Source organism: Lagenorhynchus albirostris, chromosome 20 (assembly GCF_949774975.1).
Source record: "Lagenorhynchus albirostris chromosome 20, mLagAlb1.1, whole genome shotgun sequence".
Lineage (NCBI taxonomy): Eukaryota > Metazoa > Chordata > Mammalia > Artiodactyla > Delphinidae > Lagenorhynchus > Lagenorhynchus albirostris.
Window position 1 is genome coordinate 40,678,789 of NC_083114.1, and position 24,061 is coordinate 40,702,849.

General features: G+C 52.9%; 1 protein-coding gene across 3 annotated transcripts; it reads right to left on the reverse strand.

Moving 5' to 3' along the window:
• Positions 1-744: 744 nt before the first annotated feature.
• On the reverse strand, positions 745-22,632 carry RAB5C (RAB5C, member RAS oncogene family). Of its 3 annotated transcripts, XM_060134100.1 has the most exons (7): positions 22,497-22,599; positions 18,124-18,233; positions 4,460-4,712; positions 2,864-3,015; positions 2,535-2,657; positions 1,583-1,676; positions 745-1,073 (listed from the first exon to the last, which is right to left on the reverse strand). In XM_060134100.1, exons 3-7 carry the CDS (start codon positions 4,623-4,625, stop codon positions 958-960), a joined length of 651 nt encoding a protein of 216 aa, XP_059990083.1. In that variant the 5' UTR covers positions 4,626-4,712; positions 18,124-18,233; positions 22,497-22,599; the 3' UTR covers positions 745-957. The 3 variants fall into 3 exon arrangements, with proteins under 3 accessions (XP_059990083.1, XP_059990081.1, XP_059990084.1); XM_060134098.1 differs by lacking the exon at positions 18,124-18,233 and having other exon boundaries at positions 22,497-22,632; XM_060134101.1 differs by lacking the exons at positions 18,124-18,233; positions 22,497-22,599 and adding an exon at positions 9,117-9,270.
• Positions 22,633-24,061: the final 1,429 nt, after the last annotated feature.

The window sequence follows — 24,061 nt, forward strand, 5'->3', positions numbered from 1 at the left end:
CAACATCCCCTCACTTTGGGGGCGGGGGGGGAAGAAAGCTTTTGTTTAACAAGATTTAGAGGTTCATTTTAAATTAACTTCAAGTAAGCTAGAGAGGCTACGGTCTGATAAACTCTGCCAGAGAAAGACAAGGAAGACAAGCAGGAGGTCGATCGATCGGCTGACTATATTGACAAGATACTGATTGGTTACATGTTGAGAAGAAAACATACAATACAAAATACAGAAAAAGTTGGTTCCATCCCCTCCCACTACCCCCCCTTACCCACCCACCCCCAAATACTCATCATTGTGATTTGGTCAGAACAGGGCTCAGAGCCAGAGGTCAGGGTGACCAAGGACGAGGGGGAAGGGGGCTGTGGGCAACGGGTTCGTGGCTGTCACAATAATGCTGTGGTAATGCTGTGGGTTCTCTCCCAGCTGTGAGTCAGGCGGTGGGGAGGGGACGCTGCAGCCTGATGACAGCCAGCTGAGGGAAGAGCTGCCTCCCCCTTCCCTGGCCCCTGGGGCCTGCCCCGTCACCCAGAACGAAGCGCACTCCAAACACAGTTAAGGATATGGATGCTCTTGCTGAGCCCGCTAATCAGCAAGAGGGAAAGAAGGGGAACTGCTCCAACCCCCGCCTCCCCATACACCAGGGTGGGGGGAACAGGGGCACGTGGCTACTACCGGCAAAGGAAGAGTGGGAGAGCAGTAGAAAGGGCAGAAGTGGGAAGAGCAGATCATATATATTAAAAAAGTGACTTAAGACTTAAAATTGAATTAGTATTTGTACAGAAAGGTGCAGGTGGAATAACTCACTCCGGCCTATGATCAAAATGATATGGAGAAACCATGGTGGGCCCCTCCCCCTGCCCCCCAGTGGTGGCCCGAGTCGGTAAGTGCGATTGGTTAGAGTGGATTCCAGTCGGGTCGTTGAGGCGGAGGAGGTGGGGGCAGTGGGCAGGTAAGGGGGGCTCAGTTGCTGCAGCACTGGCTCCGGCTGGCAGGGTTGTTCTCCTGGAGGTCCACTCCTCGGTTCCGGCCCGGAGCACAAGCTGTATTCTGGGGCTCGTTCTTGGGAAGCTTCTTAGCTGTTTGGGAGACGAGGGGGAAGATGGGTGTTTGTGGGGGAACCCTAGTACTCTCCCAAGTCCACTTGGGTGCCACCCAACATCCTGATGGGTATGTGTTCTACGTGCCAAGTATATTTTGGGTCTTTCAGGAAACTGAGGCAAAGGGGTTAAATAACTTGCCCAGGACCACAGAGTTAGTAAGTGGCAGAGCAAGGATTCAAACCCACACAGGATGACTCTAGAGCCAAATGACCCCCAAAATCCTAAGTGGGTAGGGGGCCGGTGATGTACAGCTTTAGGTGGGTGGTACGCTGCAGGGTCAGGAAGTGAAGGGTGAGACTTTGCCCAGGCTTTAGAAACCTCTGGAGTGAGCGATCTATATCTGAGAGTCAGATGAAAAAGAAAACAATTTTATCAAAGTATCAAAAATGGTAAAAGATCTGTTGGTGAAGGGACCCCACAGACCTACACAGAACAGCAGGCAAGTAACACACCCTGGTTGGGGGAGGGGAGCCGAGGCAACTTACCTATTGCCATGAAAATTTCATTCACGTTCATCGCAGTCTTTGCTGATGTCTCCATAAACAGCAAACTGTTGTCCTCTGCATAGGCTTGTGCTTCCTGATTTGGATGGAGGTGAGAAAGTGGGTGGGAGGGAAACACTGACAGTTGGCAGGGGCTGAGGCCCAGGATAAAAATCTTCCCTGATCACAGTGTCTTCCACACAACAGAGACAACACAGGGGTGTTCAGGCCTAAGGCTCCCCTGCTCTGAGCTCCCCCACTTCACATACAGCACCTCTCAGCTCACACACGTCAGCAGAAGTTTGACTCGGGTCTCCATAGGCCCATTCTGCCTTCTTGCTCTTCAAAATCACTAGGCTAGGAAATATTTCTAGAAAGGTATCCTACAAATACACTTGCACATTTGGACAAAAGTATGTGGATGTCGACTACGGCACTGTTTCCAGTCTTTTGCAATTACACACGACCTAGAAGTCCATCGGGTGGGGAGTGGTAAAAAAGTTAAGTATATAGTATGTAAAGAAAGGGATTCATACGCTTCTGCATGTTTCCAGAAAGACAAGAAACTGCAAGGAACTTGGGGGAAGGGAGATTGAGTTTCTAGGGTCAGAGACCCAAATTTCATCCTGTATACCTTCTTGTACTGTTTACAATCTCCTATGTGCACATATTACCTGAAAAAGTCTGTCTTTTTCACCATTTCGTTAAAAAGCCAGTTCATAGAAAAAATTAGCCGAAGCTTCTGCTATCCATATGCACACACACCCCACCACCACTGACAGAGAAGGCGGAGTGGTGGACGGCATCCCCTTTAGGCCCATGCTCGAGCCGTGAGGGGACAGCAAACAGAAGCTCCCCTGCTGCCGCCCAACGCAGCCCTTCACAAAGCCCGAGCAGCCTGGGGAAGCCGAGTGGAGCTGGCTCGTCCTCCCCCGGGGCCTGGTCCGTCCCCCACCTGGAACTCCACGGCTCTCTTGCTGGCCAGGTCGGCCTTGTTGCCCGCGAGCGCGATGACGATGTTGGGGCTGGCCTGCCTCTGCAACTCCTTCACCCAGTTCTTGGCCCGTGCAAACGTATCCTGGGGAGACAGGGCCAGAGCGTCAACAGGACGGAGCAGGCATTCTGCCCAGGGCTGTTCACTGGAGAAGCTGGCGCTGGCAGAGCTGAGGTGTCTAAGATGTCATCACCCTGAAGATTCTGGCGAGACACCCCCAAACACCAGAGGAAATGTGCCCACCCCCCCATTCAGGAACAAAGGGTCGAGAAGCAAGGGAAAATCTTTACTGTGTTGGTGATGTCGTAGACCACGATGGCAGCCTGGGCCCCCCGATAGTACATGGGGGCCAGGCTGTGATACCGCTCCTGTCCAGCTGTGTCCCAGATCTCAAACTTGACTGTTGTGTCGTCCAAGCAGACGGTCTGTGTGAGGAAGGCCGCTGGAAGAGGGAGGGCAGTGTTACCAGGCGCAGAGGGGCCGAGGAGACACCCTCACGTATCTGCACTTAGAAGCCCGAAAACCCCCAACCCGGCGGCCAGAGAAGCCGAACAAGGCAGGTGGAGCGGGCGCTTCTGTGAGTCGAGGGGGCTGGGGGTTGCACAGGCTTTACAGACCCAGCCAGGCAAGAGTGGGAGAAGGGAAGCCTGCTTGTACTTCAGCCATTTCAGGAGCCCTCTCTGAAGGACAGCGGCGAGGGGCAGGACAGGGAAAGTCTAGGAGAAGCCTGGCTCCAAGCACAAAAGGGTGGGCCCACGCTCCTCCTCTCCTCCCTCCCCTCAGAGAACAGTCCTAGCCCCTCCGTCTGCTCCAGCCCAGGGGCATGGCTGGCCTTCGGTGTCCTGAGGACACTCTCACACACACTCAGCCACGCTGGGGAGACTGAAGTACACGCCGTGCTACTGCCAGGCGGGGGCTGGGTGGCCGGCTTCCCGCTACCCCTGCCACCTCCAGGCACGCTGGCTAGCCGCCACCCTCGGCTTTGCCCTAGACTTTATTCCTGATTGGCTCGACCTTCAGGGAACACAGTGACCACATCTCTGGCCTGAGGAGGCAGGGGAACACACGGCACTTGTGCACGTGCTTCAAAGGAGTCTCGCAGCTGGGGCTGGCAGGTGGGAGTCGCAGCAGAGGATCCCGACGGCTCTGTGCAGGAAGCCCGCTCTCCTGCCCGGCCCTCCCCCCTCCTCCCTGAGGGGCCTGGGGCACCGCCTCACTTCCCCTCTCCAGCTCCTGACTCCAGTGCTGCAGAGGCACAGAAGACTGCTGACACGGCCTACTTTGTTTCCAGCTGCCTGGAAACCTCCTGCCGACCAAGAGGGTAGAAAAAGGATGACTCAAGCCCAAGGTCGGCCCCAGCCCCTCGGGGTGTGTACTGGCCACTGAGGCAGGAGGCTGGGTCCAGACCCTCACGTGCTAAATGCTGACCACTGGGAAATCAATGACGGGCTCAGAGCTCAAGAAGGGGTAAAGGTCAGCTTCAGAAACACCAGCCCACTTACGAGGCCATTTCCCCATTCTGGAACGTGGGGGAGGCCGGGATAGATGCACTGCCTGGTAGCGGTAAGAAGAACCCTCAGAGAGGCAGACGCAGCCTCTCCCTCCCCAGGCCAGTGGAAGGATGTACCCGGGGCCACACAAAGAAATCAAGAGACGGAACCAGGAGAGGAAGGCAGTTTTCGAATCTCAGCTAATTCCTACTAGATGCTTGTTGGGACTCTTGACATGGAGACCAGCTGCTGGGTTTGATTCCAGGGCCCAGATGAGGCAAGGTGCTGCTGCCCCAGGCATGCTTAGCCTCTGGGCAGTCAGCTTCCCTTCTCCTCCACGCCAAGGCATTTCTTCCACTTCCCTGAGGCCACCCCCTCTCCCTTGGGCCCACTCACCTCCAATTGTGCTCTCCTGGTACTCGTGGAATTGACCCTTGACAAAGCGGAGGACGAGGCTGGATTTGCCCACTGCGGACTCCCCCAGCAGGACCAGCTTAAACTGACAGATCTTGTTCCCAGCAGCTGGTCCGTTGGGTCGTGCTGCACCTCCCCGACCCGCCATGGCCCGTCCCGCTGCAGTGGTGCCGGTGAGCGTGGGGGCGGGGGCCAGTGCTGTGCAAAGAGGCACTTAGTGGGGAGGGGCCTCCAACTGCAAGGGAGAAATCGGAAGTGCTGGGTTAGGCCAAAGACTGCCACCCAGTGAGCCCTCCCTAAACCACAGGTCACTGCCCCGCCCTGATGACCTGGCTGACTGCCTCCCCTCTCCCTAACCCCCTGCCCGGCTTCTCGCAAGTTAGGACACGAGCCCTGACTAGGCTGTACCACACATCTCCTGGCCCTACAGCCATCCGACAGTAAAGGGAAAAGTGGTCCCCCAACTCTAGGCTCACAGTTCTGGGCAAACACACTGACCTCCCATCCCCAGATATGAACATTCACATACAAATAAACACCCACAGGAGAGGAATGGGCGTATGCCAGCCTGGTGACAGTTAAGTCAACAGGCAACACAGGGCACCAGAAAATGGCTCAGCGGACACTAGGATCTAGCTCAACAAACAGTTGACCTGCGTGCAGTCTGGTAGCTCAGATCACAGCCTGCCTCTGTGCAAAGCCAGAGTGGGTGCTGAGGCCAACCAGGGAACGGGGAGTCCCGGTGGAAAGCTCCTCAGACAAGGTGCTCGGCCAACCTCCCGGGCACTCAGGGACCAGGGCCTGGCCAGGTGCAAGTCGTTATCAAAAGAGCTGTTTTGTCCTGCCATCCGGTCTCAGTGTGAGGCTGGAATCAAAGCCTTATTTCACTCCCTCATCCTGAGCCTCTTCCCCCCAGCGCTCTCGTTTTTGATGGGCCAGAAGTCTCACACACATTAAAAAACCAAACACACACCACAGCCAGCGAGCTCTGCCGGCAGTCAGACAGCTGCCAAAGCTCCCTTTTAAATAGAGACCTCAGTTCCATTCTCCACTGGCAGAGGCAGGGCTGAGGGAGGACGAGGGGGAGGTGTGGGAGGGCGGAGACAAACACGGGTACCAAGACCAAGACCTGCACACCCGGCAGCTGGTGTTCCTGCACTGACATCTTTTTTTTTTTTTTTTTTGCGGTATGCGGGCCTCTCACTGTTGTGGCCTCTCCCGTTGCGGAGCACAGGCTCCGGACGCGCAGGCTCAGCGGCCACGGCTCACGGGCCCAGCTGCTCCGCGGCACGTGGGATCTTCCCGGACCGGGGCACGAACCCGTGTCCCCCGCATCGGCAGGCGGACTCTCAAACAGTGCACCACCAAGGAAGCCCCTGCACTGACATCTTAGTCACTCAGTCAGTGGTACCCTCGGAGGCGCCAACTTTTTTTTTTTTTTTTAAGTTTTGGAACTGCAAAGAAGGATGAGGAGGCTATCTCCAGAAGCCTCTAGAAGACTTATACTAAAAGGTATCAGAACGTACACAGAATGTTTGACAAACGAGCACTGTGAGTAGGTACTGTGTCCTAAACATGCTGTGCGGCATTTGAACCTAAGCTGAGAAGAAAAGGTTTGGATGAGAATGCCCTGTGCAGAATAGAGTCTATGCAGGAAGGGTCTTCGGAGCAAGACAGCCCTGACCTGCCCCTGAACGCAGGGAGCGCGTTCCCTGACAGTCAAAGGACGGGGTGTGAATGAAGAGGGGAACGTTTGTGGGAAGCAATGGTCTGTGCTCATGCGAGAAGCAGGCACAGAGGGCTTGCTTTGTGCAACCTCAAATCGTTTCTCCACGTCCAAGTTCTCCCAGCAACTCATTTAAAAAGTGAGCTTCAGGAAGAGTGATTCACTAACCAGGAACAACAGTTTCCTTTCTGGACGGCACTAAAGGAAAAGAGGTTTGAAGCGGGGGCCACCTATTCCCCAAGAGTACAAGGAAGGAAGCATGGGGGGGGAAATCTCAATTAGTGACAAGAAACGCCAGTTTTGAAATATTTTAGTTTAAGATGCTTTCTCTTTTCACCCCAGTCAGTGATGTTGGCAAGATTCTACACTATGGCCCTTGAGGTGAGGGCCGTGCTTTGGCTTCTTTGCTGCCTTCCTCTCTATGTTCCGGACACACAGGGAATTCAAAGAGCGCTCACCAAATGAAATGATTTTCAGAGACAGCTAACATTTACTGAACGCCTGCACAACGATTATCTCCTTTAAGCTTTAAAACCACCTCCCATTTTTCAGATAAACAGCCTGCGCTCAGGTGTTAAATGCCCTGCTCAAGGCCACACAGCACATGGTGACGGTGCCTGGACGCCAGCCATCCTCCCGGCTGTAGGAAGAACCGTGGAGGCAACGCCCACCCTCTGTGTTTGGTTTTGGGCTGCTGGGTGAATGAGAGACTCTTTTAGTGGCAGCAGCTTTGCTGGCCCAGCAAGGGCTGGCTCTGGCTGACAGTCACAGTGATCTTGTAGTCCCTGTGTATTCCTGCCACCAGTGGGAGGAGTCGCCCAGGGCCGGGCCAGGCAACAGCAATGATGGGAAACCACGATGGAATTACAGGTTGGTTATTACCACGAATCCACGTGACACATAATCTTGGCCAGGCGACAGAGTGTGGCTGGGGCACTGGAGAAGGAGGTATGAATGAGTGGGGTGAGGGGAACAGAGGTGAAGACTCTGATGCCAAGAAAACCAAAGCAGCTGGGGCTGAGGGCCACTGGGGTAGGAGGTAACCAGCATCTACAAGTCAAGAAAAACAGAGGTAACATCTAGGTCTCGTCCCTATCAAACCAGTGGGTTTCCAAACCTGCCCAGACAGAATCTGATTTTTTAAACAAGCCAGGAGAGACAAATAACTTTCATGCAGTGGTTCTCAGTTCTCAACCGTGTCTGCACAACAAAATCACCTGTGCAGCCAGCCCCCGGAGATCCGATGAAGGTTTGGAGAAGGGCCTGTGTCTGCATTTCTTAAGCGCTGTTGGGTGCTCCGCCTGGCGCAAACCGCCTGGTGACATGTTCTGCCTGGATGCTGGTCCTGCCCTCCACAGACACCTGAGCAGGCACACACAGCATTTTTTTATGGCCTGTTGCCTCGTGGTTTACCTGGACCCACTTAGTGATCACGTGAGCAGAGGTCTTGAACCTTCCCAGACAATAAAGCACAGAGGAAGCGGATTGTGCCATGAAGGGCACATGGAGACATGGAGGCGCCTCAGACAGGCAAAGGCCACACTCTGAGCCCCAGGAAGCCCTATGCCCTCTCCTCCCAAGACTGGGAAGTCAGAGACGGAGCCCCTGGCAGGTGGTGAAGGTGAATTCACTGAGCTTGCCTGCTGTCTGGGGGAGGCAAGCCCACTGTGGGAATCTTCCCTCCTGAACCAGCAGCTAGAATTACCCACAGGCACAGTCAAATGATGGAATTATAACCCAAAATGGCACAGTAAAAGTCTTCCGGTTTTTAATAATTTTTTTTTTTTTGGCCATACCACGTGGCTTGTAGGGATCTTTGTTCCCCGACCAGGGATCGAACCCGTGCCCCCTGCACTGGGAGCACGGAGCCTTTAACCACTGGACCGCCAGGGAAGTCCCCAGTAAAAGCCTTCTTTCAGACCAAAATCCAATTCCCTTTAAGAGCTAAAGCTGTGGTCAAAGTTCCTTATAAGATACAGAATAGGCCAAAAATATATATATATTTTTAAAAACCAGTTTCTCCAGCACCAGGAAAAACACACAAGTGGGATGAATTTCCTCCTGGATATTTTCATGAAGCTGCTGAAATGGGTAGAGCAGCACCTCGAGGGCCCCTCCTTGCCGTGACCCCCTCCGCCACGCTCCAAATCAGAAACCTGGTTTCTTCAGAGGTCACGAGAACAAGCACCACTCCCAACCCCACGTCTTCACAGGAAACGGGAGAGAATTCGAGGACGGGGGCATCCTACACCTTTCCCCACGGGGCACATGAAAGGGCAGAAGGGATCGGAGCTCCTAAACACTCTGGCCCGTGAACAGGCATAATGGGCACACACCCAGCCCATCCTGGGGCCAAGCGGGGAGAGAAAGAGGAAAGAAGAGCGGGACGCTGCTCTTCCTTGCTCTGGACACTGTAGGTCAGTGGGTCTCAAAACTTTTCTTCATCAGAATCACCTGGGGCGTTTAGAAAATAAGCCTGACCAACTGAATCTAGAATCTCTAGAGGTGCAGTCCAGAAATCAATGTTTTTAAAACAAGTTCCCCAGAAATTCCCTGGTGGTCCAGTGGTTAGGACTGGGTGCTTTCACTGCTGGGGCCCCGGGTCCAATCCCTGGTCAGGGAACTAAGATCCCACAAGCCGTGCGGCGTGGCCAAAAAAATAAAATAATAAAACAAAATAATCCCCAAGTGATTCTAGGAGGCTGATTTAAGCCCAAGAGCTGCAGTTGACACAGGAAGGAGGGAGGAATGTGAGAAAGGCGCCCCCCAGATGGGTACCGTGGACAATACAGGTGGATCAGGCTGGCGGTGGAGACTGGTTCCTGGCTTTATTCAACACCTGAAGCCTTCTCCAAGATGCGAGATCCTGCTGGAATGTTGCCCCTCCCCCCAGCCTCCACTCGAAATGTTCACCTTTCTCTTCTCTAATCCATGAAGTCACCCACTTCATACTCTTTGTCCTTCTGGTAAAGAGTGAGCAATTCCAGCTGGTGGGTGTCTCTCTCGTGCTTCCTGTTTGCTTCGGAGACTTCCTCTAGCTGAGAGTCCCGGCACAGCTCGGATAGTGAGCAGATTAAGGAAACCAACCAGATTTTGTTTTGGCCAGAGGCTGGTCTGCTCTAGACTGGCTCACTCAAGGTTAGCCTGGGGCCCCCTGGGACCAGGACAGGGAGAGGAGTGGGGAGGGCGTGGTGCGGAGAACCCAGCAAGCCCGCCCAGGGCCCCTGGAGGCGGTTCTGGCTGGTGGCTCTCCAGCTACACTTTACTCTGGATAAAAGCATTCCTGAATATTTAACACCCTGAGAGCTGGGCAAGAGGACATCAGAAGCAACCTGTTAGCTTAAAGAGAATAAATGAAAAAATCAGGGGACACGGGAGAGGTAATTAGGTTCAAAAGCTAAGGTAGAAGACATTAAAACGCTCAGAACAGCAGGGGAGATGATTTACCCGTTGACTCAAGAACACAGCTCATCCTCAACGGGAAAACCACCACTACTGGCACCCAGGACCACAGGGAAGACTCACAGCAGGACTACGCAGGCCTCGAGCTGGTTGCAGAGACAGAGGAAAGAAGAATCGGAAGCAACACAAGCCAAGAGCCCCATGAGGTCCCCACGCTCCTTCCCAGCACAACTAGCAGTCAGGACGTGGGAGGCTGAACTGGGTTTGGTTAAAGCCTGGCTCCACCGTTTATTAGTTAAGTGACCTTGGCCAAGGCAGATGAGTGACCGCTGTCAGCTTCAGTCCCTTATCTATAAAATGGCATTACTTAATACCAGTCACACAGAGTTGTTAAATGAAACAACACATGGTGTGCATGGTACAGTGCCCTCCTGAAGGTGAGGTTCTAACGAACGGCAGGGTTGTTATACTAAGAGCCTAACTAAGTAGCTTTGACTCACTGGTTGTCAAAGCTCAAAACTCCTCTTCATAACTACAGAGAAGGAGATGGAGGTGAGGCAAGGTGACCTGCCCAGGGTCACAGCCAGGTGGTGGCAGAGCCCGAGCCCAGGACTCATAACTCCAGAAAGGCTCCACCATCAGAGATAGAAAACCCAAGAATATTAATAACGTCATCACATCCACTAAGAATAATGGGGCCACCACCTTCTGTCTATGCTTTAATAAAATATGGCTTTTAACCATGGGAAAAGGAGTTTGTATCAAATTTAAAAAACACGCTGCTGGATGGAAAAGTTCTATATCTTGATTTGGGAAGTAGATACATGGACGTCTACAAATGTAAAAATGCACTTAAGATTTGTAAGCTTCGGGACTTCCCTGGTGGCACAGTGGTTAAGAATCCGCCTGCCAATGCAGGGGACACGGGTTCGAGCCCTGGTCCGGGAAGATCCCACATGCCGCAGGACAACTAAGCCCGTGAGCCACAACTACAGAGGCTGCACTCTAGAGCCTGCGAGCCACAACTACTGAAGCCCGTGCGCGCCTAGAGCCCGTGCCACACAACAAGAGAAGCCACTGCAGTGAGAAGCCCACACACCGCAAGGAAGAGCAGCCCCTGCTCACCACAACTAGAGAAAGCCTGCGCGCAGCAACAAAGACCCAATGCAGCCAAAAATAAATAAATACATTTATTTATTTAAAAAAAAAGATTTGTAAGCTTCACTGTATGTAAGTTACATGTCAATAAAAACGTTAAAAATGCTGCTGGTATAGAATTTTGCATACAGCAATGAAAAATTAAAGCTTAGAAATATGATACCAATCTAGCTCCCTTGTACATAAAATATTTTCTGTCTTAGTATAAAACAATTCAGAGTAAAGACTATGAAAAAGGGGCTTCCCTGGTGGCGCAGTGGTCAAGAATCCACCTGCCAATGCAGGAGACACGGGTTCGAGCCCTGGTCCAGGAAGATCCCACATGCCGCGGAGCGACTAAGCCAGTGCACCACAACTACTGAAGCCTGCGCGCTAGAGCCCGCGAGCCACAACTACTGAAGCCCGCGCGCCTAGAGCCCGTGCACCGCAACAAAGAGTAGCCCCCACTCGCCGCAACTAGAGAAAGCCCATGCGCAGCAACGAAGACCCAACGCAGTCATAAATAAATTAAAAAAAAAAAAAGACTCTGAAAAAGATGCTGTCTGAATTAGAAGAGGGCCAAAAGAGAACAAAGATACCCAAACAAATAAGGGGCAAGAGAGCAGGATTCACCATAAACAAATGTGCCTGCTGCATACATATTAAGAATATATTTATCGTTTGTACTTAACTGTGAGCTAAAGAATTTTAAAGTTGTTTAAAGCTTCACGATAGTAAAAAGAGAAGTTGACGCTTGTCTTTTCAGCAGGGAGAAAGAGGTTATGATGGTGTGATGCTCTGCACTCCCCAACCTGTCCAGAGCGTATCTGCAGAGGGAAAAGGGGTTTAGGGGTGGAATCAAAGAGAGGGGTGTCCTCCCTGTGTGACCAGGACTATGGAATTGCCACACAGAGGGCCTGTCTCTCACCTGGAGCGTGTCACAGAAGAAGCTGGGCCCTGGAAGCAGAAGCTTAACGGTGCAGGTTGAGATTCGGGGAGATGCTGACAGGGTGTGTCAGGCCAGGGCTGTAGCCTCTCCCCACCAGTAAGTAGGGGGCTGAGGGGAGATGGCAGCAGGAGAGGAAGGGTATGCTGCCTTTACAGAGCCACAGCAAGACAACTCCCTTTCCAGGGGGAAGGGAGGGAAATCATCCCAGAGGGGGCCTGAGAGTGAGAGGGGGCCCCCTACCGCTGGGGCAGGCCCTTAAATCTGCCCCAGCCCGCCCAACTCCCTTAACTAGGAGCAGTTTCACTTCACTCCCCTTTCAACAGTAAGACTCTACTGGGGCTGAGTGCCTAGACTCCTGCACCACAGTGACGCCTGTGAGCATGGAGTCCATGAACTCCACCAACACCTGCAAAAGGGGCCAGTGTGCAGGGGCACCAAGAGGCTTAAACCCTGGATATGCATGACCGAGTGGCCCTTGCCCGGCGTCCGGGCTGAACCTGGAACTGTGCCAGGAGCAGCCAGCCAGAGCACAGCTGCCACTGCAGCCCTCTCCCTTGTCGGGAAGACCAGCTGTGTCGCTCAGCATAGATGCCAGGCCGAGTTGGGTGGAAGCCACTCTTGAGGACAGACCCCCAGCCTCCCGCGGCCCTGCCCCAGCAAGAGCACCAAGAAATCCTTCTCCGATCTCCAAGCTGCTTTCTCAGCTCTCAACCACAGACGGGCTCCCTGGAGAGGAGGAGAAGCAGAGTCAGCGCTAACTTTCAGGCCCAGGATGAAAACCTCCAGTCCCTCTCTTCCTGTGCCCATGGGGAGGAAGGCTGCTGGTGGGGGCAGGGGCTTATCTACAGGGATCTGCTGACACAGCCTGGCCGTTGTGGCTGCCCATACCATCTGTGGAAGGGCCCCGGGATTCAGGGGCAGCTCTAGGGTTCTCATTCACCGGCCCTGCTGGCCACAGAGGAGCCAGGCGCTTGGGTGGTGGGGTCATGGGGAAAGCCAGCCAGACAGCGGTCTGCCTACAGCTGCACCAGGCAAGGCTCATGCTGCCTACTGATTCGAAGAGGCACCGGGGGGGCTCTCGGCCCTACGAGTGCTACTCCTAAGAGACTATCTCCCTAAGAGGGCCTGGCCTCCGGCTCAGCGCACCTCAGCCAGCAAGGCTGTGGCAGACTCTCCAGGCCCATGCGGGGCAGCTAAGAAGCCTCAAGCGAAAGCCCAATTTGAAGTCTGGCACTTTCGGTGGCACAAACCCACACACGCATCCAGCTACAGGGTACGGGGTACGGGGTGCGGGGGGAATGGGACCAAGGCTGTGTGGTGGCTCACCTCCCCCCCACCGCCCCAGCTCTTCACCTGCTGGTGCCAGGTAGAACACAAAGATAGCTGGACAAGGCTCAGCTTCTTCCCTGGCCACAACCTATACCTGCCATGGCCCCAGGATGGAGCACAGGTCATGCGGAAGCCAGTCAGGACAGTTGCAGGAGACCAGCTGACCCACAAGCCTCACCATTACTCTGTGTTTGAGCTGTTTATGCTCATGCAGTTACTATTTCCCCAGACGGTGCTAACTAGGATCTCAACAATACAGGGCCCATTGATCCCTCTGTCTTGGGAAGGTCTCTGCAGGGGCCAGGAATACCTGCCTGAACAGCTGCTGCTTCTGCTGCTGCCCCAGGCCCAGAAAGACTCTAAGAACCTCTGCTGAAAGTCAGGATCATCAGCAACACCTGTTGATCGAGCTACTCATGCCAACAACTGACACCTCTCACAAACCCTTCCTGTCTTTACAAAAAAACAGAAAGTCAGTTTAAGTTACCACCCTCTTTGTTTTGCCCTCAGCTCCTAAACAGAGAGCAGAGGGCAGAGGTCATGCTTCAGAGGCAAGCAGGGGAAAACAGAGTCAGGTATCAGATCTGGCAAAACCAAATTCCTCCTGCTCAGACACCACACACGCTATGGTCAGAGGCTGCCCAACCAACGAGAAACAAGGTCAAAGTTCCTGCTGTGGGATCTGAGGGATGATGGCTGCTCTCAGGAGCCCTGGTGCCAAAGAACAATATTTTAGGCTGATTTTTTCTTTCTTAAATATTTTTTTTTTTTTTTTTTTTTGTTACGCGGGCCTCCCACTGTTGTGGCCTCTCCCGTTGCGGAGCACAGGCTCCGGGCACGCAGGCTCAGCGGCCATGGCACACGGGCCCAGCCGCTCCGCGGCACGTGGGATCCTCCCGGACCGGGGCACGAACCCGTGTCCCCTGCATCGGCAGGCGGACTCTCAACCACTGCGCCACCAGGGAAGCCCTCTTTATTTATTATTTATTTATTTTGCGTTACGCGGGCCTCTCACTGTTGTGGCCTCTCTCGTTGCGGAGCACAGGCTCCGGACGCGCAGGCTCAGCGGCCATGGCTCACGGGCCCAGGCGCTCCGCGGCATGAGGGATCCTCCCGAACCGGGGCACGAACCCGCGTCCCCCGCATCGGCAGGCGGACTCTCAACCACTGCACCACCCGGGAAGCCCTCTTTATTAAATTTTTGTCGAACAAAACGTAGAAGGGTGAAGTGAAGAAATCAGGCAATGAATGGGTTTCAACAGGTTTCGATGAATGAATCACACTTCTACTTCATAGCCCCAAATCTTCACGACTGTTGCGGGTGGCAAGAGGTTGGACAACTTGGGGGCTTGAGGGTTGGGAGTGAGAAAGTGAGAGAAGCTAAGGGCATGTTGCAGATGAAACGATCATGCTACAAAATTCGCAAAGGCAGACTATGGGTTTCCCTTTAACAGCACATAACATCAAACCTGACACACAGTGGGTGTTCATAAATGTGGTGAACCGAGCCTGCGATGTAGGTACAGCCCGGTTAGGTCTGGCAAGTGAACGGGGCAGCTGAAGGCTTCAATACACATCCATCTGCCAGACAGTTTGGATCCCCTAACAGAGCCATAGCCCAGCGAAGGGGACACCTCGCCACCCCAGACAGGACCTCTTAGGTTCCTTCTACACAGGGGTGAAGAGCACAAGTGCTGGAGTCAAACTTCAGTTCAAGTCCTGGAGCCACCACTTCCTAGGGTGACTCTGTGTTGTGTCACTAAACCCATCTCCTCCCGTGTAAAATAGAGAGATTAGCATCACCCATCTCCCAGGGCTGCTGGGTAAAGGATGCACCGAAGACTCCCAGCAAAGGGCCTGGCTCAGAGCAAGCGCTCGATAAATAAACGTTCGTGGCGGGGAAGTCCCTGTGAAGTGGATTCCTCGAGTAAATGTTCAAACACTATTTATTCACATATTGCTTTTGCTTCCCGTTTCCCTGAACCCCATTCCTCAGTGCCCCTCATCTGGAGAGAATGCTGAGTAGGACAACAGCTCTAGTCTGAATATTTTTGTCCCTCTCCCAAATGCCTATGTTGAAATCCTAATCCCCACTGTGATGGTATTTGGAGGTGGGACCTTTGAGAGGTGAGGCCATAAGGGCAGAGCTCTCATGACTGGAATTAGTGCCCTTTTAAAAGAGAATCCCAGAGCGCCCTTGCCCCTTTCATCATGTGAGGACACAGCAAGAAGTCGGCAATCTGCAACCCGGAAGAGGGCTTCCACCAGAACCCAACCATGCTGGCCCCCTGAGCCTGGACTTCCAGCCTCCAGAACTGTGAGAAATAAATCTCCTCGTTTATAAGCCACCCAGTCTGTTGTAATTTTGTATAGCAGCCCAAACAGACTGAGACAACAACTTTCAGCAGTGCCCTAGAAAAAGGAGCAGCTCACAGCTGATGTCCTATGTCCTGTCAACAACCAGAACCTTCTATTCTCTAGAGACTGGCTTCCAAAGCCACAAGAATGGAGTGGGGGGACGACCACCACCAACCAAAAAAAATCAACAGTGAGTTAAAGCCCCTAACCAGGCAAGTCATGAACTCTTAAAAAAAAGAACAAAAAACAAAAAAAACCCTACAACACAAAACATCTTAAAGCCCAAATGCCGTTCCTTCCATTTCAAAGCCTCTTTCAGGAAAGGGAAGGAGTTCCGTGGTGGAGAGGGGGAGGGGACAGGACTAGGACAGCTGACAAAGACACCAGAGTTCCTTTTAAAAAACAGGCTGCAAATGCTAGAGGTTTGGAAATTGGTGTCATTAATCACCACAGCCTTTGGAGCGGCTCGGAGAGCAATTTGATGACTAGGAGAGCAGCCAGGGTTAGGGAGGCCACCCACACCCTCCCCCACGCCCTCCCCCACGCCTGGGATGCTTCTGACAGAGCCACCTGAAGGGGACACACACGGAGCTATGAATAGAAGGCCAGAGGCTTGTAAACCAACTCCTGTTAAGATCCCAAGTTAGTGTTTCCAGCAGGGCTCAAGTTACACATCTTCATAAGGATGACAGTACAACGGAAGGATTTAAACTATTCAATGATTCAGGATCACAGCTCAAAGTGACAGCCTGCCCTGAGCCTGCCTGGAGCCACAAACCCTGCACGAACCCTCCCAAAGGGGAGGTCCATTTTTGAATGGCAGCAAAAGAACGCTGGCCCAGACCACATGGACTCGCCTACCAGACCTGGAAGGTTTAGCTGGAGAACTTAGCACCTGAAATACTCAATGATTATGTACCTCACCTTCCCAACTGGATAGTAAACTCCAGAGTAAATAGCAAATCCGACCATTTTTGGATCAGTCAAAAAGCATGAGGCGGGGGTAGCAGAAGTATGGAGAAGCAACCGCCTGCCATTGGGGTCAGCTCCCAGGAGTCTCCAGGGGTGGATTTCCCAGGCGCAGCTCCACCTCACCTACCTCTGGAGGCTTTGGTGACTACAACTAACCATCAAGAGGAGAAATAACATAACTCCGACCACAAAACTCCATATCAACATAACTGAGAGGAAGCGTTTGCTAAAAAGGGAGTGGCCTTGGACAGCCAGCTGATTCCAGGACCAGGGCAGGAAATACACAAGGTAAGCCTGGAGCATCTTGTAGTGCCAAAAAGTAAGGAAGTGCTAACAAAAATGAAAACAAAAAACCCCAAGATGATGGGGGTAGGTCAAAGGGAGCTGAAAAAGCTCCCAATGACCAAAGTTGGAACAATTTGAACAATAAAATGAAGTAGTACTGGATTATAAACCAAAGTGTAAAATAAATGCCCACGAGTTCATAGTGATATAAATAATTGAATATATAAATGGGGGAGGATAGACAAATCTTTTGTGTACAAGAACTCCAAGTAATTCACGTAGATACCCTGCCCTGGAGGAGAGGAGCCTAACTCCCCACCCCTCAAGTGTGGGCTACACAGAGGGACTGCCTTCCAAGGAGGACAGCACAAAATGGGGGAGGGGAGACAGTGGAGAAGCCTGACAAACATCGCCTCAGGACTCCCCTGGTGGTCCAGTGGTTAAGAATCCATCTGCCAATGCCAGGGACACGGGTTCGAGCCCTGGTCCGGGAAGATCCCACATACGGCAGGGCAACTAAGCACGTGTGCCACAACTACTGAAGCCCGTGCACCTAGAGCCCGTGCTCCCTAACAAGAGAAGCCACCGCATTGAGAAGCCCACGCACCGCAATGAAGACCCAGCGCAGTCAAAAAAAAAAAAAAATCGCCTCAGCCGGGTGACCAACGCTGACGCTGACAGCGCTAAGTCACGTTGGCTGTACACACCCGATACGATGTGGTGAGAATGGCTCTGAGGTCTTCCTCCCGCAAACCCATAGCCCCAGTGTAACCGTGAGAAAAACATTAGACAAATCCCAATTGAGAAACACGCTATAAAACATGACTCCTCAATACTCCTCAAAACTCTCAAGGTCATCAACATCAAGGAGAGCCTAAGACACTGTCACAGCCAAGAGGAGCCTAAGGAGACAAGACTAAAGGTAAGACTAACTAAAAGGTAACGTGGTGTCCTGGATGGGATCCTGGAACGGAAAAAGGACGCTAGATAGAAACTAAGGAAATGTGAATAAAGTATGGACTTTGGTTAATAATAACGTATCATAACTGGTTCATTAATTGCAACAAATGTACAGTATAATGTAAGACGTTAATCACAGTGGAGACCAGGTGTGGCGGTTTGGGAGGAAACTCTACCACCTGTGCAATTTTTCTGCTGGCACCCCCCTTGTTAGGCCCACCCTTATTCAAGAATGAGCCTTGTGCAGATATGCGAAGGAGCACCCAGGGCCCAGAGCTGAGTTCACTTCCATAGACCCTTGCCCAGCCCTGACCTGGGGTCGGTGCTGCCAAACCACACACAGCTGTGGGGGCACACTGACCAGGTACACGCATGCTGGAAGGGGGTCAGCACACCGTGGGTGGCCAAAGCCATGCTGCCTTTCCTGATGAAACTGTGCCGGACAGAGAGCTGTACCCTCTGGAAATTTAGTTTGTGACCTGTCTCCACCCCCTATATCATCTGTACTGTAGCGTTCATCCTGTTTACCTGTCCGCTCTCTTATCTATGAGCAACTCTGCGGAGGATGGACGAAGAAATGGCTCAGACTTTGGGATCGGAGGGACGTGAGCATGAATCTCAGGTTCACCACATCTGTGCTGTGTATGTTAGAGGAAACGGGCAGGCGTTTGCTTCAAGGGGAGGTTTGAATGTCTGCCCTTTCCTTGGACAACCACAGCCTACTATGCTGGGTGTCACAGTGGGACTGGACACAGAGATAAAACAGGACACGATCGGTGCCCCCACAGGGCTCACACACTAGACAAGGAGGCAGACAAGGAGCAATGAGAGGAAAGTACAGGGAAGAGAAAAGCCCTCAGCCTCCTTCAAGGGAGGGGAGGCTTCACAGAGGAAGTGATGTTCCAACTGCGCTTTGAGAGAAAAGCTGGGAGATGCTGCTCCCAGGCAGGAGGTGGAGAAGGGCCTTCCGTGCAAAGGGAAGAGCATGCAGTTAGCCCAGAGACAGGGTGAGGAGGGATCCGAGCACAGACTTTCTCCCCCGGCTCTGCCACTCACTATGGAGTCCCCACCGTAACCTGGGGACTGAACGCAGTACCTTCATCCTGGGGCTGCTGCGAGGATCAAAGGAGAGTGCCTGGCACATCGGAAGCAAAACTCAAAAAGTTTAGCTTTTATTTGCATTATTGTTCCTATATACAAGAGATGGGGATGTTTACTCTGAAAACTAATCTTTTATAGAACCAAGCTATTAATGCAGAGAACTCCTTAAGAAATATTCCAATTCTCCCCTGCCAAGGCTCTTGAAAGCACTATTACCTGGGTTGGGGCACATCCTAGTTTACAAATTCTACCTGAAATGGCCCCAACAAAAGTATCCCGACTCAAGTTGGGGGAGAGAAAATGCAAACTTCCAGGAATCTGGGAATCGAACCCAAAGCAGCCTGCTGCAATCAAAATATTGTCCTCAAGTTTCCTGTTTTAGCTTAAATACATGCAAACTTTGCATTCCAATCTGTAATAGATCCAGGATTGTTCTGGTATAAAAATGTTGAAAACTGAGTAAGACTGAAGTGCCTAGAAGATGCAGAGATGTGTGGCTCTGAGTATCCACTGGGTCTGAGAACCCCAGCGGGAGGCGCACAGTCATGGTCTTAGTGTTCTCTTCAGTAAAATGGGAATAGAACCCACAACAATTCTGTTTACCATCTATGGAACAAGACAGTATGGGAACCATCCATCAAACCACCGAGCATCCCAGTGAAAACTGGCAGAAATGTTGAATCAGAATCTTAGGGATGAATTATGATGTACCTTCAAAACTCCATGGACCTCGTGATTATCTATCCTGTGCCAGGGAATGGACTAGCTTTACCCTTTGTTTCTAATTCAGCAAGATATTTTGTATCTCCATTTCACTGGAAGAAAGAGAGGCTCAGAGAGGTCAAGTAACAAGCCCAAGGCCACGCAACTGGTAAATGAGGGAGTCCAGATGACAACTCAGGCCTGGTTGACTCTAAGGCTCTCGTGCCTTCCACCCCACCACACCGCCTCTGTTTACCAGGCAAGGGTTAGAAGAAGAAGGGTCTAAGAAGTACCTGGTTGGTGGGGCTGAATTTAAATTTCTGACCTTACTCTGTGTTTCCATGTAAATTCTAGTGAAAGGAGCACCTGATAGATAGCCACATCCTTCCCACTAGAAGCAGTAGGCAGCACCAGAGGAGAATTGCGGGGGCTAAGCAGAGGCCAGCTCCACCAGTTCCCTGTGCCCTTCACCCTGCCCAGAGGGACCCCTGAGTCCACTCACTTTTACTTTCATTTTCTAGCCATCCTGACTTTCAGTTTCCCAAGAAATTAATAGCATGCAGATGTGAGCAAACTCTCAGGCCCTGAAGAGTACTGACTCAGGACCCATAACTGCCATGGTCCCCAGAGGCAGAGGAGAAAGAAGACAGGAGGGTGCGGTAGGGCTGGGGAAGAATACCGGAAGCAGAGGAGGAGTGCCACTGATGAGGATGCTAAAGAATCTGACCTGGGCCACTGCTTGCTCACCCGCATGTCCATTCCCTCCACAAACAGACCAAAGGAGGACCTGCTATCAGGCAAGATGAGGCACATCTAATCCCAAGACCCAGCTCTACCATTTTCTAACTGTGTGATCTAAGACAAACTACTTCCATTCCTTCAGCAGCATCTCTAAAGTGGAGATACAATTCCCACAATCTCCCAGGAACACATGTGAGGAACACATGTGAAAAGAACTTGGCAACTTTAGACTGATTTATAAAAATCAGTTGTTACCACCCTTCTATAGTATAAAGGCAGAAAAAGACCCACTGGTTGTAAGAGGCAAGCAGGAGAGGAAGGGCATCAGAGGGGAGGGGCTTCTGGCCCACACACAGCCGTCCCCCTCTCTGCCAAGCAGTGGCAGGTCTCTGCTTGGACTCTATAATCTGTGCATGCCAGAAGTGGCCACCTAACCAGTCAGGGCACTGGCGCCTTCCTGTCTCACTGAAAGGGAGAGCTTCTCCTTCAAAAGCTTGCTTTAGAATTAGAGCTGGGAGATCAAGTCCAGACAAAGAAGGTCCCCTCGGAAGGCTGGCCAGCCTCATCCTGGGACTCCCAAAGAGTTCCAGAAACTACAGCCCACTACTGAGGAGGTAAGTTTGGTCAGAGACCAATGGCCGGTGAGTAGAGGCACAGACTGACCAGATTAGAGAAACCAGGTTGGCCACAGAAGTCTCCAACAACCCTCCAAAGAAGTCCACAGAGAGAGAGCTTGTGATTCTACTGCTGACTCTGACAAGAAGCTTTTTTTGTTGTTCCATAAAAAATGAAAGGAGTGCATCCCAGGCCTAGCTCAAAAGTTTGCAGGAGTCAGACACTGGTGATTGTCCAGAAGAGGTCAAAAAGCTCTCAAGACGAAACAACTTTAACACTTATAAGTAGCATCCAAGGGCAGTAAAGATGGCCCAGAACACTGAAGACATACAGAAATTCCCAAAGATTGCATGGCCTTCCCTCCCTTCCTCCACTGTAGATAGCAAGGGTCAGTCATGGCCTCAGAGTCAGGCTGCTCTCATTAAGGTGCAGTCTCTGGCCTGTACTTTGGCCACATAACAAAGAACCTCCCAGCCTGGTCTGAGACAGCAGCCATTTCACACACCTAAGTCCCAAGCAAGGGACAAGGATCAGATGTCAGTACCGGCTGCCTCTCGGAAAAGGTGGGGAGCATCAGCACTTTGTGGCATGTGTGGGAATTCCTTGGGCTACAAAAATTTGCACATTAAGGACCCAGAGGTGCCACCACAGTGGCATCAAGTTAATCCTCTGCAATCTACAACTTACTTGATCAAGCCCAGAAGGGAATGGAGATAGACCCTAGGACTAAAAGTGGTGTGACCTGTTGATCAGGGAGGTGAGCATGTGTGTTTAGGGTGGGAAAGAGATAGCCCAGGACTCTTCAGTTCCAGACTCCTTATTTTTGGTCTTTTTTCTCTTCTCTAAGGACCAACAGACAGCAGTCCCAAGAGGAGCAGTCCCTCTGAGGCAGCCTGGAACCACTCACGGGCTCTGGGAGGACAGGGCTGAGACTCCAGCAAGGGGGGAGGAGGAGGGGAGAGAGATGATAATGAATGGGCAGATCTATCCTGATCTATGTGATCTGTAGCTAGGATCGAGCAAACCTCAGCTAAATTGTTCAGAGGCAGGAAGAGCCAGAGATACACTCAGAGAACGACACAACACAACCAGAGGACAGGGCTGGGGGCTCAGGGGGCAAGGCACGGAGAAGACAGCTCATTCCTAAAGAGTGACCCAGACTTTAAACTCTGCTGAGATCCTGGGTGGCTCTCTGGCTTGAGGAAAGAGAGGAAGTTAAGGAGTTGTGGGAGCCGTCTCAGCCAGGACCCCCCCACCCCACCCCGCCCCAGCCCCAGGAAATCGAGATAAAATTCCTCTAGGGCTGGAGCGACAACTGTTTTTGTGGGACGGGACGGGGCGGGGCGGGGTGGGGGGACGGGCTGGGGACAAGAGAGGCGACAGACAACACTCCTGGCTACCTCTAAAAGAGAAGGGGGACAGGCTCTTTCACACCTGACAAAGATTCCTCCAATTCTGGGAGCAGAGGGAGAGGAACTTAGAGTCTCTCCCTCCCACAACCGGACCGGGACAGGCCAGAGGAGAGCCATAGGAGTTTCCCAAGGCTCACGAAGGGCAGGGAAGGGAAGGAAAGAAAAGATCTCCCCCGCTTTGGCTCGACGCCTGGGGAGCCCCTTAAGAGGGGGCTACGGGTCGGGGGAGGGGTCAGTATCCCCCTAAGCCAGGGTTGGGCGGGAGGAAGGGCCGCCCCGGAGAGGCTTCAACACGAACGAGACACTGCGTCCCAGGACAGGCACACTCACGGCGGCTCCGGGTCGGCGGCGTTACTTGGGGCCGGGGCTCGGACAGGCTCCGCTCCTCTCCCCCCAGCGGTGTCCCAGGCTCCGGCCTCCACTTCCGCCTTTCAGCCGCTCCGGATCCGGATCTCCACCTCCAACCCGCCCCTCAATACTCCCAGGCGACTGACAGGGCGGAGAGACCAATGGGAGGCACTCTTGGCCGACTCACAGGCGGTCCCGGCGTGGGGTGCGGGAGAGGCGGGAGAGCGCGCGCGAAGGACGGCGGGACTTGTAGTTCGCAGCGTTGGGAGGAGCCGGTGGCCGCCTGGGATTTAGGCTTAGGGTGGAGCCGGCGGCCAGCTAGGCGGAGCCCGGCCGGGAACTCTTTAAGGCCGGGCCTGCCGACCGCGTCATCACGGATTCCAGGCGCCCCGAGGGGAGGCGTTTGGCGGAGCGTTGCAAGAGTGCAGAAGGCTGTGTGTGCAGAATTGGGAAAGGAAAAACATGGTGTGAATGAATATGCACGTAAGGCCGCGTGGACCAGCCCTAAGCACTCGCTAACGCGGAGAAACCCCTGTCCAAGCTTTCGGGCCAAGTCAGTTCTGGGAGCCCGACTGTTGGGGACATTCTGAGATGAGAAAGATGATGGAAGCGCTATAGAAAGGGCTCTCTGGAGGCTACTGGGTGGGATCACAGGGAGAGCTCTTGCTACTGCCCAGCCGTAAAGCGGGACCCTCCGCCTTTGGCTCAACCCCAGCCTCAGCCCCTGCCCCTGCCTCTCTCCATCCACAACCAGAACCGGCCCTTGTCTCTGATGCCGAATACTGAGTCAGACCACTTCTGCCTTGTCGCTCCCCATACATCCATAAATGCCGATTGGAACCACTTCTGTCTGTCCCCACTTTGCCCTTCCTATGGATCAGGACTATTTCTATTTTTTCTGCTCCCCTCAGTATGGATTAAGACCACTACTGCTTCTACCCGCCCCCGACCCCCCAACACAGACCAGCATCTCCTCTGCTTCTGCATCCCACCCCCAGGGACACTACTCGGAACCTGTATGGAATCAAAGCTCACCCTATAGACAGCTGTGGGCCTTGTTGCTATGACGCCAGCCAACACCCATCATACTCTGGAGCCTGAGCTGGAGAATCGACCTGCAACCTGTCTGGGACAACCTGCCACAATGCTGCCCACATCTGGTCACCAGGGTACCTCTTTCTAACATCCATAACACCCACCCCTGCAGTGATCATCAGAGAAGTGAAAGCTAAGAAAGAAGAGAGACCTTAGGAGAGCAAAGAGGATGGGGCAGAGCCGGTTTCCTAGCAGGTTCTTGGCTGGTGACAAGGGCTTCCTCCAGACCCTGCTGTACCTAGCTTGCAACAGGTAGAGGATCGGTTAATGCAGGATTGGTGGGGAGTCCCATGGGCCACCTTTCCAGGGCTGGAGGTGGACCTGAGTCAGGGCCCTTCCCACATACCGTGTCTGAATCTGTGGCTTTGACCAGGTTGGGGGGAGGGTGGGTGTAATGGGCCCATAGTGACTCATTAAGGTTTCTGCCTCATCTCTGGGGCCTCTGGTGGAGT

Coding starts and splice junctions, on each gene's coding strand:
- RAB5C (XM_060134098.1), bottom strand. CDS start 4,625: ATGGCGGGTCGGGGAGGTGCAGCACGACCCAACGGACCAGCTGCTGGG. Junction 1,677..2,534: donor AGAGAGCCGTGGAGTTCCAG/GTGGGGGACGGA, acceptor CATCCAAATCAG/GAAGCACAAGCCTATGCAGA. Junction 1,074..1,582: donor TGAAATTTTCATGGCAATAG/GTAAGTTGCCTC, acceptor TCTCCCAAACAG/CTAAGAAGCTTCCCAAGAAC.